The following is a 19957-nucleotide window of genomic DNA, read 5'->3' as shown; positions in this document are numbered from 1 at the left end:
GTAGCTGGTTCGGATCCATACAGACGGGTTCAAATACCTCATTCAGCATCCGTAATAGGTTATTTATGGTTGCCATCCAAAGGAGTGGCGATAAAATGGCCCCCTGTGGCGTGCCACTTTTTCCCTTGTATTTATTTGTGCCATGGGACACACAATTTATCCACCTGTTCCTTAGCATATGGTTCATCCAGTTTCTAAGGACACGGTTCACACGATATTGGTCTAAGGATAGTGTGTCGGTCCGCACCATATTAAAATCCCCCGCGATGTCAATGCATACCGCCAGTGTGTACGTTATGACATAGGGTGGATTCTTCCATTTTATCCACAACCTCCACCGACCTTATTTTGGCATAGGCATGCTGTTGAGAAGTTCGCTGGATGTCCTACTCTATCGTCCTTAAAAATTCGGATAGTGAGTGGAGCTTTGGCACACACTGTGGAGTGCCTTGTGCCACTTTCTCCTTTATATTTATGTCATGGGTCCCGCAATTCATGCCACCTGTTCCTTAGCATATGGTTTATCCCGTCTCTAAGGACCCGGTCCACCCGGTACTGGTCTAAGGATTGGATCAGTGCGTCGGTCCGCACATTGCTAAAAGCCCCCTCGATGTCAATGCATACCGCCAGTGTGTATGTTTTGGTATCAAAGGATTTTTCTATTTTATGCACAATCTAGTGCAGGGCAGTCTCCACCGACCTTCCCTTGACATAGGCATGCTGTTTGTACGTTCCATGGTTTGAGTAGGAAGGACATATCGCTTATGTGTCTGTAGGCTTATGGGTCTGGTATCGTATAACTTGCCGGGTTTTAGTATAAATATGATGCTTGCCTCCTGCCAGGCTTTCGGAGTATATGCAACTCTCGCGCACGCAATGAGAATATTCGCCTGGTGGGACGACAGATAGTCTGCCTCTTTCTGAAGAAACGCCGTCAATATTCCATCAGGACCGGGTGACTTAAATGGTTTGGAGCTCCTCAAGGCTTCCTTGACCATAAATTCAGTTATGATAAACCTTCGATCAACTTTATTATTCTAAGATTCTGGTGTCTCCATGAGTCCCGTAGTATTCTGTGGGTTTCCATCAAAAGCCTCAACACGTTGACTCTGCTCTCACTCCCATGTCATCTACTGACGTTTCAGTTTGGACATCGGTTTTTGGGAGAAACTTTTTCATCTTGGCGGCGTCATTTATGCTATTGACCTGGTCGCAGAAAAGGTTCCGGGAGGCACGTTTTGCCGATCTGGTAATCTTATTGTATTCCTTGAGCCGCGTGTAATACACATCCCAATAAACTTCCGCTTTTTTACTACATGATCTCTGTAACGTACCATTATCCACTACTGTAGCGGCCTTTAAGAATTTCCCACAAAACTCACTGAAAAGGACGATAGGAGCCATTAATAGGGCTAGCAAGCAGTCGTTGGGGGGGTTCGTGTCCTTTTCATTGAGAATTGACTTCAGGTACATCATAATAAAATATTATATAGACTCCTAGTTTATTTAATAAAACGTAATATTTCAACAAATTGGCCAAATTTAAATACTTCAATTGCCCCCTAATTCTACAAATAAATAACAAACAGGATATCCTATAAAAATAGACCTTAAACAGGTTCTCTAGGTGATGTGAGAAACCTTTGCCTCAAAACCCTCCCTACCATTGGTTCTAGTGGCATTATATTTTACATAGAACCCCAAAACTAAAGGCTGTAGAAATAAACTACACTATCACTTTTCCATTGCCCTTATGAAACGAAACACCCATGAACAAAAAATCTACTCAAGTAGCATTTTCACTTCAATATTTCAAAGAGATTTGTTCGAAAAATATAGTTAATATTTATCGCGAAATACATTTCATTCTAGTTCAAAAAATTATTTTATATATTAACATTTTTAAACATTATTTTCTATAAAAAAATCTATCTAACTTATTCTTTGCATTCGTTTAATTAATTAAGCATTAACGAAATTTTATTTATCTGGGAAATCGAGGGATACATAGTAAAATTTCTTAGAAAAATATATAGTTCACATTTTTAGCACACATTGATTAATGAAAAAAAAAATTCTATTTCCCAAATAGATAACTTGGCTTTTTTAAATTGCAAAAATTTTTTTTTAATATTTCAGACCTAAAAAAAAAATTTGCTAGCAAAAATCAACTTGTTAAAAACACAACGTTTAAATTTTGTTGGCATATTCAGTTTTCAATCGATCTCACAAAGCCAAAAATTGATTTTTACTAGACACTTTATCATTCGAATTCTCAATATGATTATTATGATCACTTCATTAAGGCAAAAGCAGAAACACAAACTTAAATAATGAAACAAACACTCACCGAATTACTTTTTGTCCATCGATGCAAGAATAGGGCCCTTTTCTGCGTGATGTGTGATGAGACTAGTAGAGGAAATTATTGGGTTTTGCCTTAGCGATGTAAATGAGAATTGATTGCTAAACTTACGTTCTAGGCCTTATAAAACTAAAGTGCAAAAAAAAATTAATTTTAAAAAAAAAATTTTTATAGATAATATTTCACCCTTTTGGGATGACAAATACTTAACTAAATGATGGTTTGAAAAGATGACGATCTCGGCAATGATGATAATAATGAGCCCTAGCATGACCATAGGTTGCTATGCGGCAAAGTATGTTGCTGAGTTGTTGGGTACAGTGGCGGGGAGAACGCAACTCAATAATTAGCAATGTGTTTTGTTAGACTGGCGGTTTGTTCATTGTGTTGTTGTTAAGCAATAATTTTGGGGATCAATGGTGTGCCATGTGGTTGTTGTTTTTTTGTTTCCTCTTTTCGATCTCAACCTGTTGGAGCAATGTTGCGTTGATTCAATCAAACCAAGCAGTCATACATATTGATTTGATGTTATAATAAACTATTGAATCCACGCTCTCTGCTTTCCAATAAAGGGTAACTTATTGGGTGATAGATATTTTTTCCATGTAAAAATTCAAATTTCAGATTTTTTCTTTCTCCGCAAGCGAATGATGGTGGGATTCTATGAAGAAAAGAAATTTCTAGGGGTCTCGAGAAAATTACGTCTTCATTTCGGGCAGTTTTAGGAAATTCATTCGGGCATAGCCCTAAAACGTCAACCAGGCGTGAGTAGGGGAAAGACGCTGTAATTACGTCCCCCGTCTTCTCAAGCCTGTGAGATGGATGAACGGGACGTATTTGTCTATGAATTTGATTCCCTGAGAAAAATAATTTCTTGTAAAATTCTCACTTTATATCTTCGGGTAAAAACTTACTTTGCCTTTATAAAATATTTTATCCACGTTGTCGTCAGACAGAATACAAACTAATTTTTGCTTGCAATGTTTGCAAAAACTTGTGGATGAAAACGATTTCGTAGAGTTTAATATCACTTATTTTTTCTCCTATCACCTGGATTTTTATAGAAGCTGATGTTATCTCGGCAGAAGTTGAAACAAAAAGGAAGTTCTGATTTGTTTTGTGGAGAATGAAATGTTTGAGTCAGGCTGATTGGGTTATCAATTAATCGTAAAATAAACTGTTATATCTCACTATGGTTATCTCATGTTGAGACCAAATGCAAACCAGTGCTCTTTTTTTGGTACTAACTGAACATAAACAAAGGCGTTAGTATTTAAATGTATAAAATTATTTAAAATCATTTTCCAAATGTATGTGAAGGCAGATTTGGTGAGAAAGAACAGATTTTGTTCACTGAAAAAAAAATACCCAGGTACCAAGTTATTAAAAAAAAATTCTTGAGGTGTTGAGAACGAAAAAAAAAATTTGAAAATGTCTCTAAAGGTAAAAACGACCATTACAAAACCGGATAATTCTGTGCCGGTGGTACGTAGAATTAGCTGGAAAAAGGGAGTGATTTCTGTATCCCTAAGGACGAATATCCTTTGCATGGTATGTGCCATCTAGTTTTCCTTGTAAGTCTTCCAAAATGTAATAGCTATTACCAATTTTTTCTCGCACTCTGGCCTTTATAAACATGGGCGACAATTTCGCGTTAAACTTTCGTTCAGCCGAGCTCTGGGCGAAGTTTCGACGGAATACCTCCTGGCCAACTTGAAAAGACTGTTGCTTCGATCTTAGGTTGTATTGATTAGAATTACGATCATGGGCTTCCTTCATAAATTTCCTCATGTCCAGGTGTTTTAATTGTAAAATATCATCTCTAGATAATTGAAAGCTTGGTTCGTCCAAAAGCTGTAAACTTCTAAGTAGCTGATATGAAGATGCATGGGTTATCATATCTATTCCATACAAAGCGTGATAAGGAGACGTGTGAATGGTCTCATGATAAGCGTTTCTCAAGGCGCAGCTAATGGCGCTAATGGTCTCGTCCCATCTTTGATGATCTTTCTTAATGTAGGCCCTGATACCTGCGATTAACGAGCGATTAACTCTCTCTGACGCATTACTTTGAGGGGAATATAGTGCCGTATAGATATGTTTAACCCCGTATGAGGTCAAGAAAGCATTAAAATCATGGGCACGGAACTGGGTTCCATTATCACTAACGATGCTTTCAGGGACGCCGTATATATGAAAAATTTGGGTCTCTAGAAAATCTATTATACTCTTCGATCTAAATGTCCTCAATTTGCACAACCAATGGAATTTACTGAAGTGGTCCAGCACAATGAATAAGCCAACATAGCCAGATTTACTTCTGGGATATGGACCCAAAAAATCTATATAAAGCCTTTGGAATGGCCGACACGATACGATTTGGTTTCCCATTGGTGGTTTCATAGTAAAGTTAGGGGCCTTCGTCGTTTTGCAAACCTCGCAATTCTTGACGTAATTCCTCACATCTTTGACCATTCCTGGCCAAAAAAAACTTCTACGCAATAGGTGAAGCGTCTTCGTCATACCTCCGTGTGCACAAATAGGCGAATCATGGGCCCTAGACAAAACTTCGGTACGCAGTCTAAACGGAATCCATAACTTCCAACACCTGTTCTCCTGTTCCTCCTCTCCAGAATAGTGATCTGTTCTAATGTAAATGTAGTTATCTACCAATTTTATATCGGGGTACTTTGACGGTTCACCTAAAATCTTGTTCTTGAGGTCACGATAATCGGAATCATTGAAATGCGGCGAGGTAAGATCTATTTCCGGTGCTGAGAGATCTAAGGACGAAATTCCATTTTCTGGGATGCGTGACAAAGCATCGGGAACAATATTGTCCCTTCCCTTTCGGTGGCTAATGGAAAAATTGTAGGATTGAAGCTTGAAAACCCACCTAGCGAGTCGGCCGCTGAGATCAGGTTGTTTGAGAAGCCATAACAAGCTAGAGTGGTCAGTTATAACCTCAAACTCCTGCATCTCGATATAGCAGCGGAATTTGTGTATAGCCTCGATTGCAGCAAGACATTCTCGCTCTGTGACGCTGTAATTACGTTGGGCGGTATTAAGTTTCCGGCTCATGTAGGCAATTGGCCTCTCGTTGCCCTCATCGTCCAATTGCACGAGAACCGCACCAATTCCGTAATTACTGGCATCACAGTGCACGAAGAATTTCTTACTGAAATCTGGGTTAGCCAAAATTGGAGCTGTAGTCAACAATTTCTTAACCTTGTCGAAGGCCTCCTGAGCCTCTGGGGTCCAGTAAAACTTCTTCTTCGTAGAAACTAAATCTGAGATTGGAGCAACTATAGTGGAAAAATTATCAACAAAGCGACGGTACCAACCTGCTAAGCCCAAAAATCCTCTAACCTGCTTTACATTCTTGGGGACAGGCCAATTCAAGATCGCTGTCACTTTTTCAGGGTCTGTACCTATGCCTCCATTGCCAATAACATAGCCAAGGTATTTCACCTGCACTACACAAAATTTACTTTTTGCTACATTAATTGTTAGGTTAGCTTTCCTAAATTGTGATGCGATTCGCATTAATACTTCCAGGTGACTAGAAAAATCTTCCGACACAATAACTAAATCATCTAAGTATCCAAATACACAATGTTTCAAGTCGGGTGGAATGAGTTGGTCCATCAACCTACACATAGTTTGGGGAGCCGTGCATAAACCAAAAGGCATCACCACAAACTGATAAAGAGGACGTCCGGGGATGGTAAAGGCAGTATAGGCTTTCGATTCTTCCTCTAAGGCAATTTGCCAATACGCGTCTTTTAAATCTAATTTGGAAATCAAATGAGCTTTGGGAAGTCGGGCAAAAATTCCATCTATGTTTGGAAGGGGGTAGGCATCCTTTTGGGTTACCGAATTCAACCTCCTCGCATCCAAACATAGACGAACTTTTCCAGGCTTAAGAACCAACCTCATGGGCGAGCTCCATGGCGAGTTAGACTTCTCAATAACGCCTAGATCTAACATTCGGTCTATCTCTTTATAAATGATCTTCTCCACTGCCGGCGATACGGGGTAGAATCGTTGTTTGATAGGACTCGCGTCTCCAATATGTATCCTATGAGTAATCAGATTTGTCCTACCAAGACCTTGTTTCTGAAAATTTGGAAACATGGATATGACCATGTCTAGTTTTGATCGTTGATCAGAAGATAAAGGGTAAAAATGTTCATCAGATTCTAATTCTATTTCACTCTGACTGTCTTTAACTAAATTTTTATCAAAGGGAACTTCGAGTTTGACTGGGCCCTCAAAAAGATCTATGGAGCTTATTATGTTTGGGACTAAATTAAAAGCTTTCCAGAAGTCTATGCCGAGTATAATACGAGATGATATGGCGGGAATAATGAACAGTTTAATTGTCTTAGTTTGACCTTTAAAAGAAATATCAACTTGAATCCAACCTTTAATTTCGATATTTTTTCCATCAGCGGTTTTGACAAATGATTTGCATTTTACAAAATTGTCATATCTATGAAAAGGATGGTTAGCTAAATATGCTCCTACGCAACTTATATTGGCTCCGGTGTCTAAGAGACCGTATTCATTGAATTCCAGGAATGAAACCTGAGCATAAAATCGTTTATCTATTGGGTCGGATATTATAGCTGAAATTAAAAGTTTTCTTGCAATTTTCTTTAGCCTAAAATATTTTCTGTAACGTAAAGTTGAACGTTTTGGTTTTCGCACACTAGCAACTATTTTATCAGACTTATTAAAAATTTCGTTTCTTCTTTGCATATAAATTTCATACCTTTTATGATAGGGTAATTTTGGAAAAATATGTCTTAAATTAATATCAGGTCTATATTCAAAACTGCAAAAGGAACTTGATTTGTTCGAACTATCTGGTTGACATTGCAAAATGTCCTTTGAATCAGCAATCTGCAAAGGAAAATCAAAATCTTTTGGATCTGAGGTATTCTTTATTGACGTAGAGTCACATAACTGGGACCCTTTACTATCATCAGCATTTTGATCTACTAAGTATTTTTCTTCATAGAATTTCCCTGACGAAAATTTTTGTGAAATTTTGGCCTGGCATTTGCGCATGTGGGACAATTTGGCTTGTATGTATCTTTAGCACCACAGCCATAGCAAAACACTTTCCTCTCACTCAAACAATTTTCCCAAAAATGATCATTTTCATCGCAATTCCAACATCGGGATTCCTGTGGAAAACTTTGAATTGCATTTACGGACTCAATATTCTCCTCACATGATTCGGTGGAAAAATCGGAAATTTCTGCTATCTGTCTTTTTACTGGGTACGCATTTACTATTCTATTAGACAATTGCTTCCTGACATAATCGTCATTCAAAAAATTTTCTCTCATATGAACTAACTTTCTAAGGTGTGCTAGAGAATTTATCGGAATATAGAGAAGTTCTTGTCTAATTTCCGGACGTAAATTTCTGGTAAGAGTTTCGACTAGTTCAAGCTCTGAGATCGGAGTTGGTAAGCGATCGTGAATCGAAGTCACTGCTTCAAAGAAAGAATCAAAGGATTCTCCTAACCTTTGTTTTCTATTTCTAATCTCTTCACGTATCTCAAACGAAGTCTTAAAATCACGGTACTGAAATTTAATGGAATCACAAAATTCTTCCCATACTATCTGATCGACGTTTTTCCGGTATCTCCAGTACCATTCCCGTGCTTTACCGGACAACAAAATATTCAAATTTCTACAAATCAATGCAAAATCCCCGTTAAAATTATCCTCAGTCAGAGTCGTGACTCGATATAAAAATTCATCCACTGTTAATCCAGCTGGAGAACCATCAAACTTTAATTGCCAATTTTGAATAATTGTAGTTATTTTATCAGGTTGGAGTGGTATGCTCGAAACGGAAAATCGATTTGGGGAATTAGGAAATTGGTTATCTATTCTTGGTTGGGGTTGCGGTTGTTGCCGTACCTCAGGCGAGTTACGTCTGTTTGCATTTAAGCTGGAAGATGCATTGTTACTGACAAAATCCTGATTACAACGATTAGGTCCTGTCGTATTATTATTTGGTAAGATATTCAATCTAGTAATCATAGTAGATAGGCTCGTTTCTATCATCCTCTGAATTTCTCTATAGTCAACTGAAGGAGCCACATTCGGGGGTGGAATCGAACGATTATTTTCTTGAAAACTATCCGTTACCCTCTCATTTCTACTAGGGGTCATACCCTCTGCTCCTCGTGAATCTTCACTAAAATCTAGTAAATTACTTTGTCCTTGAAAAAGGTTCTTTGCAGCGTGCCTAGTGTTATACTGTTTCGCCATGGCTCCACGACCTTTCCCTTTAGGTGCTGTCTTAGTCCGTGGTTTTGAACCTATAGCTATCAATCTAAGATCAGATAATTGACATGGTATCCTACACGTAGGACATTCGGCCGTCGTCGACAAATGACCTTCAATACAATTTCGGTGAAATGAATGCCAACATTGACTTAATGATAAACATTCCTGACCTTCTGTCATTGCCCCATTGCAGCAATGGCAAATCAAAGTTCCGTCCGGGACTGTCGCGTGGGCATTAGTAGCCTGATTAGTATTAGAATTTTCACCATTGGCATTATCCCTAGGAATCGGAGGTGTCCTATCTAGAGACATTATTATTCTTGTAAGAGTACAAAATCACAAATCAAAGAAAAATAATTTGGTATCACAATACCGGAAAATTCCAGATATTGTTAAAGAGACTTCTTATGAAGAAAAAACAATAAATTCGTCGGTGTTTCATTTCAAAGGTTTTGGTAAAATGATTAAAAGGTGCTATTTTTAAGAATATAGGAATACAAATTGGTCTATGGATGTACAGTACAATTCTCTCTTATTATACTTCAGATCAAACCAGTTGAAATATCTATTTCCCATTTCAGACATTTCCTAAATAATTGACGGATATGAATTCGCAGCCTGCAAAATCATATATTCCTGACGATTAATTAGCACTGATACCTAAGATCTCCAAATATAATAAAAATAGCCGTAAAGCACAAAAACAAAATGTCGTCAAATTCCTGAGTATGATTATAACCAAAAAGAATATAAATCATTTAACCAAGCGGTTAGTTCACTCGATTGAACTTTACTCAAGAGACTAAATTCCAGAAAGGCCATAAAATATATCTTAAAAGATTGTCCTCATTTCAGTCAATCAAGAACATTATGCCTAAATATTTGAACTTTAATTTCTATACTATGGAATGAGCCAAAGAATTATTTAGTTCCTTTAACTTTAACAAGCAAGGATTTTCTAAAGTTCTTGATACCCAAATGTATCCTAGAATCTTTATCGATTTTAAGCAGGACTCAAAACTATCGAATCTGCAAAAAAAATTGTAAATAGTTCTTATGCCCCACGTTGGGCGCCATCTTCTATTATGTAACGTACCATTATCCACTACTGTAGCGGCCTTTAAGAATTTCCCACAAAACTCACTGAAAAGGACGATAGGAGCCATTAATAGGGCTAGCAAGCAGTCGTTGGGGGGGTTCGTGTCCTTTTCATTGAGAATTGACTTCAGGTACATCATAATAAAATATTATATAGACTCCTAGTTTATTTAATAAAACGTAATATTTCAACAAATTGGCCAAATTTAAATACTTCAATTGCCCCCTAATTCTACAAATAAATAACAAACAGGATATCCTATAAAAATAGACCTTAAACAGGTTCTCTAGGTGATGTGAGAAACCTTTGCCTCAAAACCCTCCCTACCATTGGTTCTAGTGGCATTATATTTTACATAGAACCCCAAAACTAAAGGCTGTAGAAATAAACTACACTATCACTTTTCCATTGCCCTTATGAAACGAAACACCCATGAACAAAAAATCTACTCAAGTAGCATTTTCACTTCAATATTTCAAAGAGATTTGTTCGAAAAATATAGTTAATATTTATCGCGAAATACATTTCATTCTAGTTCAAAAAATTATTTTATATATTAACATTTTTAAACATTATTTTCTATAAAAAAATCTATCTAACTTATTCTTTGCATTCGTTTAATTAATTAAGCATTAACGAAATTTTATTTATCTGGGAAATCGAGGGATACATAGTAAAATTTCTTAGAAAAATATATAGTTCACATTTTTAGCACACATTGATTAATGAAAAAAAAAATTCTATTTCCCAAATAGATAACTTGGCTTTTTTAAATTGCAAAAATTTTTTTTTAATATTTCAGACTTAAAAAAAAATTTGCTAGCAAAAATCAACTTGTTAAAAACACAACGTTTAAATTTTGTTGGCATATTCAGTTTTCAATCGATCTCACAAAGCCAAAAATTGATTTTTACTAGACACTTTATCATTCGAATTCTCAATATGATTATTATGATCACTTCATTAAGGCAAAAGCAGAAACACAAACTTAAATAATGAAACAAACACTCACCGAATTACTTTTTGTCCATCGATGCAAGAATAGGGCCCTTTTCTGCGTGATGTGTGATGAGACTAGTAGAGGAAATTATTGGGTTTTGCCTTAGCGATGTAAATGAGAATTGATTGCTAAACTTACGTTCTAGGCCTTATAAAACTAAAGTGCAAAAAAAAATTAATTTTAAAAAAAAAATTTTTATAGATAATATTTCACCCTTTTGGGATGACAAATACTTAACTAAATGATGGTTTGAAAAGATGACGATCTCGGCAATGATGATAATAATGAGCCCTAGCATGACCATAGGTTGCTATGCGGCAAAGTATGTTGCTGAGTTGTTGGGTACAGTGGCGGGGAGAACGCAACTCAATAATTAGCAATGTGTTTTGTTAGACTGGCGGTTTGTTCATTGTGTTGTTGTTAAGCAATAATTTTGGGGATCAATGGTGTGCCATGTGGTTGTTGTTTTTTTGTTTCCTCTTTTCGATCTCAACCTGTTGGAGCAATGTTGCGTTGATTCAATCAAACCAAGCAGTCATACATATTGATTTGATGTTATAATAAACTATTGAATCCACGCTCTCTGCTTTCCAATAAAGGGTAACTTATTGGGTGATAGATATTTTTTCCATGTAAAAATTCAAATTTCAGATTTTTTCTTTCTCCGCAAGCGAATGATGGTGGGATTCTATGAAGAAAAGAAATTTCTAGGGGTCTCGAGAAAATTACGTCTTCATTTCGGGCAGTTTTAGGAAATTCATTCGGGCATAGCCCTAAAACGTCAACCAGGCGTGAGTAGGGGAAAGACGCTGTAATTACGTCCCCCGTCTTCTCAAGCCTGTGAGATGGATGAACGGGACGTATTTGTCTATGAATTTGATTCCCTGAGAAAAATAATTTCTTGTAAAATTCTCACTTTATATCTTCGGGTAAAAACTTACTTTGCCTTTATAAAATATTTTATCCACGTTGTCGTCAGACAGAATACAAACTAATTTTTGCTTGCAATGTTTGCAAAAACTTGTGGATGAAAACGATTTCGTAGAGTTTAATATCACTTATTTTTTCTCCTATCACCTGGATTTTTATAGAAGCTGATGTTATCTCGGCAGAAGTTGAAACAAAAAGGAAGTTCTGATTTGTTTTGTGGAGAATGAAATGTTTGAGTCAAGCTGATTGGGTTATCAATTAATCGTAAAATAAACTGTTATATCTCACTATGGTTATCTCATGTTGAGACCAAATGCAAACCAGTGCTCTTTTTTTGGTACTAACTGAACATAAACAAAGGCGTTAGTATTTAAATGTATAAAATTATTTAAAATCATTTTCCAAATGTATGTGAAGGCAGATTTGGTGAGAAAGAACAGATTTTGTTCACTGAAAAAAAAATACCCAGGTACCAAGTTATTAAAAAAAAATTCTTGAGGTGTTGAGAACGAAAAAAAAATTTGAAAATGTCTCTAAAGGTAAAAACGACCATTACATCTCTTAAAAAGTCTGCGGACCTATTTCCCAATATTGCGAATCTCCCCGGTCATCCAGGGTTTTTCTTGGGCTGATTTCCGTTCCCGAAAGAGTGTTCCATGGAGACTCTGCAATCCTGAACCTCATTGATTAGATGGTCCGAACATATCGTCACATCCACCGTAGCGCAGAGGTTAGCATGTCCGCCTATGACGCTGAACGCCAGGGTTCGAATCCTGGCGAGACAATTAGAAAAAATTTTAAGCGGTGGTTTTCCCCTCCTAATGCTGGCAACATTTGTGAGGTACTATGCCGTGTAAAACTTCTCTCCAAAGAGGTGTCGCACTGCGGCGCGCAATTCGGACTCGCCTATGAAAAGGAGGCCCCTTATCATTGAACCTAAACATGAATCGGACTACACTCATTAATATGTGAGAAGTTTGCCCCTTTTCTTTAGTAGAATGTTAATGGGCAAAATTCGCATTTACTACCCCACGAAATGTGGTGAGACCCTTTTAGTACCTCGTTTCCTATCCGTTTTGCTTTCCTCACCAGCTGTTGCAGTTCCGACCTGAGTAGCGGTGTCGGAAAGTCGAGAGTTGTGAGTTGGGAGCTTAGCAAAGCCATCGCTCACTTCTGCCGTCATCCCGATGCCCTCATCTCTCGATTCGGCTGAGATGACTGTTTCATTCACACCGTTGCTGTGGGAATCCGAGTCAACATCACCATCTATACTTAAAGGCTGTGGACGAACTGTGCATCCCTCTGGTTTATCCGTCTCTTCCTCATTAATAAGTCTGACCACTAGTTGTGCGTTTGAAGTTTTACTCTCGACTACAGATACCAAGGCACCCACACCTATTGGAGGGTAAGACATCACGCTACTGTCTGAAGCCACCACCCTAGATGACCAGTCGATATCATATTCAATTTGGCGCAGATCGGTCCAGATTTGAATATAGCTGCCATATAGACCGACCTCTCGATTTAAGGTATTGGGCCCTTAAAAGGCGCATTTATTGTCCGCTTTCACCGAAATTTGGGACAGTGAGTTGCGTTATTCTCTTCCAAAACTTTCTTCAATTTGGCCAAGATCGGTTCAGATTTGGATATCGCTGCCATATAGACCGGTCACTCGATTTAAGGTTTTGGGCCCTGGTTTACATACCCGAGGTGGTGATTTAAGGTTATGGACCCATAAAAGGCTCATTTATTGTCCGATATTGCCGAAAATTGGGACTGTTAGTTGTGTTAAGCCCTTCGACATCCTTCTTCAATTTAACTCGGATCGGTCTACATTTAGATATAGCTGCCATATCGACCGATCCCTCAATTTAAGCTTTTGAGCCCATAAAAGGAGCATTTATTGTCCGATGTTGACGAAAATTGGGTCAGAGAGTTAAATTAAGCTCCTCCACATATTTCTGCAATTTGGTCCAGATCGATCAAGATTTGTATATAGGTGCCATGTAGACCGATATGTCGATTTTAAGTCTTGGCCCCAAAAAAGTCGCATTTATAATCCGATTTTAACTGAAATTTGCTACTGTGACTTATGTTAGGCATTTCGACATCCACGAGAAATTGTGCAGATATCTCGTCAGATACCATACATGGTGGAGGGTATATAAAATTCGGTCCAGCCGAACTTTTAATTTGTTAGTTATTAATATTGAAAACTTTTTGCTTTTCCACAATTTTGAAAAAAATTTAAAATACTCTCAAATTGAAAACCTTTTTAAATTTTCCCCATAAGCCCATTGTGTGGTTTGAAGAAAAAAGCGTAGCCTTTCTTTATATTTGCTTTAACACTATCTTACAATCCCATCAGGGCCATATAGACAAATGTCTTCCATAGATAACAAAACACACATTTATTCGCTTAAAGGCTTAAAGCTTTAAATGGCAGCCCAGAAGGCGTACCAAACAGTAAGAGGGAAAAACTTTTGGCAAAGTACTACAAATTACAGTTAAAATTAAATTACAGAGAAAACTTACCCCATGGTTGTGATGATCCTGGAATTCACATTGATGAAGTGGATTTATACCAACGAGACCACCAACAGCCGCCTCCTTGCGGCCCAGACGTCTGTGTTGACGTTTGCGTTGAGGTTTTTGGCCCAATCCATCAACGATATCTTCATCCTCATCATCGTCCTCGTCGCTGAGGGCGCCTTCAGCACCAGCACGGGCTTCAGTTGTGCCTACTCCGCCTCCTCCACCACCACCACCATCACTATTATGGACATATTGAGGCCATCGGCAACATAAACGAGCATAGGTACACTGCAATGCTTCGGCCAATATTGCTCCCAGACTTGAGAGACACATCAACATTAGGGGCACCCCAATTAAGGCATAGAGTATTGTAGCTATCTTTCCGCCCGTGGTACGCGGCGTCAAACTTCCATGACCTGCCATACGAATGGGGTGGTGCGAAGCACCAGTAGCAACATCAGCATCCACACCGGCATCAACAACAGCATCAGTGAGTCATTTTGTTTGTGCATTTAAATGGAAGACCATGACACATAAAATGGTTGGTTGGGGCGGCGAGGATATTGTTAACGGAGGGGAAAGAGAGAAAAACATTAGAGATGTTAAGAGTAAACGTTACATTCTTGTTTGCTTCCTTGCTTAAGGGCTCTACTACACAATTTTTTATTTTTTGATTATTTTGGTATGTTTTTCACTTCTAAACGAAATTATAGTTGGAGGCTACATAAAACTAATATCGCGATTTTAATCGAAAATAATAAAAAAAACTGCTTCGAAAGACAAAGAGCTCTATAAACGAAGACATGGTATACAAAATATTGCTGTATACGTAGTTCTAAGTATAAGATGTTGGCAATGAAGATGGCAGGAAAAGAAAACCTGTAAGGAAAGGCAAAAGTCGGGCGGACTAAATAATACCCTACACCACCGAGTCTGCGTACTAATTTTAATGCGTGGAACCTATGTTGAAATATAGTCAGATTTTAATTTTACATACCTATTGTTATATTGAATGGAACCTTGTAAGATTTTCTTACCATAGGACCTAAATTGTGGCTACTAGAGCCTTAAAGGACATATCATATGAAATATATGTATGGGAGCTACATAAATCTGGACGGGCTTTGATAAATACTAGCACACGTACTAAGACGTCAAATAAGACACTTCATGTAAAATTTTATAAAAGATCAAACCAAAATTGTGGCTTCTATAGCCTTAAGAGGGCATATCGGATGGAAGATATTTATGGGAACTATATCTAAATCTGGACCGATTTTTATGATTTTTTTCAACATGCATTGGGACGTCAAAAAATATATTTCGTGCAAAATTTTGTAAAGATCGGACCAAAGTTGTGACTTCTAAATTCCTAAAGAGCCATACCAGATGGAAGATAGATATGGGAGTTAATAGGTCATATCGGATGAAAGTTATATATGAGAGCTATATATAAATCTGAACCGATTTAGATGAAATTTTGCTTATGCATTAAGACGTCACACTAAACATCCCATGCTAAATTTGGTAAAGATCGGACTGAAATTGTTGCTCCTACAGCTTCAAAAGGGCATATCGGATGAAAGATATATATGGGAGCTATATCTAAATCTGAACTGATATCAATGAAATTTTGCACACATACTAGGACGTCTAAACCAACACTTTGTGCCAAATTTTGTAATGATCGGATGAAAGTTGTGCTCTCTACAGCTTTAAAAGACCTTATCGGATGAAAGATATATATGGGAGCTATATATAAATCTGAATAGATTCTTATGAAATTTCGCACATATTTTGGTACGTTAAAAAAGCACTTCGTGCCAAATTTGGTAAAGATCGGACTAAAATTGTGACTTCTACAGCTTTAAAAGGGCATATCGGATGAAAGATATATATATGGGAGCTATATCTAAATCTGGACCGATTTTTTCAAAATCAATAGCATTCGTCCTTGGACCAGAAAAGACACGTATGCAAAAACTTTGTGAAATCGGACAACAAATGCTACCTGTACCTTGATTGCAAGAATACATGGACAGACGGACATAGCTAAATCGGATCAGGAAGTGATTCTAAGCCGATCCGTATACTTATCGATGGGTCTAGCTCTTCTCCTTCTAAGCGTTGCAAACAAATGCACAAATCTTTAATACCCTGTACCACAGTGGTGGTCCGTCTGCCCGTCGGTCTGCTTAAATCACGCTAGTCTTTAAAAATAGAGATATTAAGCTGCAACTTTGCACAGATTCTCTTTTGTCCATAAGCAGGTTAAGTTCGACTAAATCTTGATATAGCCCAAATATAGACCGATCCGCCGATTTAGGGTCTTAGGCCCATAAAAGGCGAATTTATTGTCCGATTTTGCCAAAATTTTGGACTGTGAGTTGCGTTAGGCCCTTCAACATCCTTCGTCAATTTGGCTCAAATCGGTCCAAATTTGGATATAGCTGCCATATAGACCGATCCTCCGATTTAGGGTCTTAGACCCATAAAAGTTGTGTTAGGCCCTTCGTAAGCTCCCTTCAATTTGGCCCGGATCGGTTCAGATTTGGATATAGCTGCCATATAGACCGATCTCTCGATTTAAGGTTTTTAGGCCATAAAGATCGCATTTATTGTCCGATTTCACCGAAATTTGGTACTGTGAGCTGCGCTAGGTCCTTCAACATTCTTCTACAATTTGGTTCAGATCGGTCCAGATTTGGATATAGCTGCCATATAGACCGATCTCTCGATTTAAGATTTTGGGGCCATAAGGCGCACATATATTGTCCGATTTAGCCGAAATTTGGGACAGTGAAATGCGTTTGTCTCTTCAACATCCTTCTTTAATTTGGCCCAGATTGGTTCAGATTTGGATATAGCTGCCAATCTCTCGATTTAAAATCTTGGCCACATAAAAGGCTTATTTATAATCCGATTTTGCTGAAGTGACTTAGTGACTTAGGCACAATGAGTTAGGTCGAACTTAATGCTTTTTTACTTGTTTTTGCAATCGTGCCACTAGAGAAACACAGAACAGTCAATTCTGAGTGGTACACAATCATTATTTGCTAGTTGTCTTCCAAGAAATTAGGAAAACCAACCGCCAAAAACGGATCACTCCGCACCACGGCAATGCGAGCTCTCACAAATCAACTTCATTTTTGAACGCTGAAAACATCGAGTCAAGTCAGCACTTAATGGCGGAGGGCTCATCATCCTCTGCCGTTTAATGCTGACTTGGCACCGAGTGATTTCTTTTTATTCCCTTAGGTTAGGTTAGGATAAGTTGAAAAGAGGGTGCAGATATTCGCCCCATGCCACTATGGACATTCACTTAAGTCAGCAATTGGCTTGTTAAGAGCTCTCAAAGCTATAAAGTAAACTCTAAAAAGAAAATTTTAAGTTAGGAATTCCGTGCTACTTACAAAATCCTTAATTTTTTTCAATACCACTCCCCTAAGTTGGTTCATGTCTGATATTGTCTCCACCTAAGTACCAGTATCTGTTGTACGCGAAAGCCGGGCAATGATAAAGGAAATGCTCCAACGTCTCATCATCTTCCCCGCATGCCCCACACATGCCGCACCGATTTCACATAAGTGAGCTCGTAGTGCTATGTGTCCCGTTATGATACCAATAGCTATACTGACCTCCTTCTTGCTTCTCGATCTGGATCCACCATGGAATTTTCGCCGTCCTACCGACTGTTTCGCTGTTCCACAATGTTGCATGCGCATTCGTCGCCCACTCCCTAACTCGGACAGCGTCGACCCGAAAGGCTTCGGGTGAACCAAGTTTATTGACAGCAGTGCTCTGGCCTTCACCGCCAAATCGTCTGCCCTTTCATTTCCTCTTACTTCGTTATGGCCCGGCAACCAAGCGATTCGGTGCCGGTGTTCCGTTATGATACCAATAGCTATACTGACCTCTCTATTGCTTCCTTTCAGTAATAGCCTCGTCTCCTCACGATCTGGGTCCTCCTATAGGATTTTTGCTGTCCTCCCGACCGTTTTATTGTTCCACAGTCCGGACTGAGTCGACCCGAAAGGCTTCGGGTAAACCAAGTTTATTGACGGCAGTCCTCTGGCCTTCACCGCCAAATCGTCTGCCCTTTCATTTCCCCTTACTCCGTTATGGCCCAGCACCCAAAAGATGCGGATTTTCCCATCCTCAGAGAAGGCGTTAGTCTCCTTCTTACACTGCAAGACTGTTCGTGACCTAACCGTCCTGGTTGTTATTGTCGTTATGACAATTTTACTGTCAGTAAAGATGTTCACAATCGAAGTCCTCGCGTTAGCACCACACCACTTTACGCATTCCGTGATAGCCCGGATCTCCGCCTGCAGGACCATATTATGGTCAGGCACTATAAAAGAGATCTCAGTCCCTGGGTTTTCAATGTAAACCCTCAGGCGCACTCTCTCCTCTAGCTTTGATCCATCCGTGTAACATGATCTTCCAGATAGCAATACTAGGGTTACGTCAATCCAAGACCGTGCCGATGGCAGCAGTGCCTCGCACTCGACTTCAAGGTTCATCTCAGGTATCCGATCGGAAACCTCTTCCCTTCCTTCCAGGTTTCTATCGTCGCCTCGATTACACCGCGATGGTAAGAGATGCTCCCATTCTCAATTTATTCTCCCATTGCCTTAAGTCTCATAGCCGCAGTGGATGCCTCACACTTAATCTGTATGTCAATGAGTCGGATATCTAGAGTAGTCTCCAGTACCCTAGAGGGCGTGGTCCTCATCGCTCCGCCTATGCCAAGACAACATGTTCTCTGAACCTGTTGTATGGTCCATATGTTGCACTTTTTCTCCATAGCAGTCCACCAAAATTCTGAGGGGTAAGTAAGTTTAGGGCTGATCACGCTTTTGTAGAGCCAGTGGACTATCGTAGGATTCAGGCCCCATTTCGAGCCTTCAGCCCGTCTACATAGTGCCCGACATCTGTGAGCCTTCTCAGTAAGTATTTGACCTTGTCAGATATCGAAATCGTCATGTTGAGTAAACGTGGTGCGTTAAATTGGCCCACCTTCGTCTTCCTCATGAATAGGCATATTTCAGCATATTTCTCTGGATTAATATTGAGACCTCTGGGTCTAGCCCAGCCATATGCCGTATGCAAGACCCTTTCGGCCCTTCTGCATAGCTCGTTCGGATCCTTACCCCTTAGAAGTATTATAACATCGTCTGCGTGGCAGACGGGTTCAAATCCATCCTTAGTCAGCATCCGTAATAGGTTATTTATGGTGGTCACCCATAGGAGTGGCGATAAAATGCCCCCCTGGGGCGTGCCTTGTGCCACTTTCTCCCTTATTGAACACACAATTTATCCCCCTGTTCCTTAGCATATGGTTTATTCAGCCTTTAAGGACCGGGTTCAGGGACCGGTACTGTTCTAAGGATTTGATCAGTGTGTCGCTCCGCTAAATGCCCCTCGATGCCAATGCATACCGCCAGTGTGTATTTTTTGGCATCGAAGAATTCTTCTATTTTTATTCCCTTACATAAAAAGAACAAGTAAAAAGGCGTTAAGTTCGGCCGGGCCGAACTTTGGATACCCACCACCTCGGGTATATATGTAAACCACCTTTCATCAAAATTCGGTGAAAATTTCATACCTTATGACCCATATCAGTTATTTCAAAACATGTTCCGATTTGGACCAAATACTAATAAGTACAGTAGCTATATCTAAAAATTAACCGATCTGAACCATATACG

General features: G+C 38.9%; 1 protein-coding gene across 1 annotated transcript in view; it reads right to left on the bottom strand.

Moving 5' to 3' along the window:
- LOC106093199 (uncharacterized) overlaps nucleotides 1-19957 on the bottom strand; it is a 146404-nt gene that overhangs the window by 99825 nt on the left and 26622 nt on the right. The window contains exon 3 of the mRNA XM_059369282.1: nucleotides 14244-14659. Coding sequence (XP_059225265.1) covers nucleotides 14244-14659 — 416 coding nt within the window. The remainder of the gene's footprint in view (nucleotides 1-14243; nucleotides 14660-19957) is intronic.

Source organism: Stomoxys calcitrans, chromosome 5, assembly GCF_963082655.1.
Source record: "Stomoxys calcitrans chromosome 5, idStoCalc2.1, whole genome shotgun sequence".
In the NCBI taxonomy this organism is placed as follows: Eukaryota; Metazoa; Arthropoda; class Insecta; order Diptera; family Muscidae; genus Stomoxys; species Stomoxys calcitrans.
This window is presented reverse-complemented; position numbering and strand designations above follow the sequence as displayed.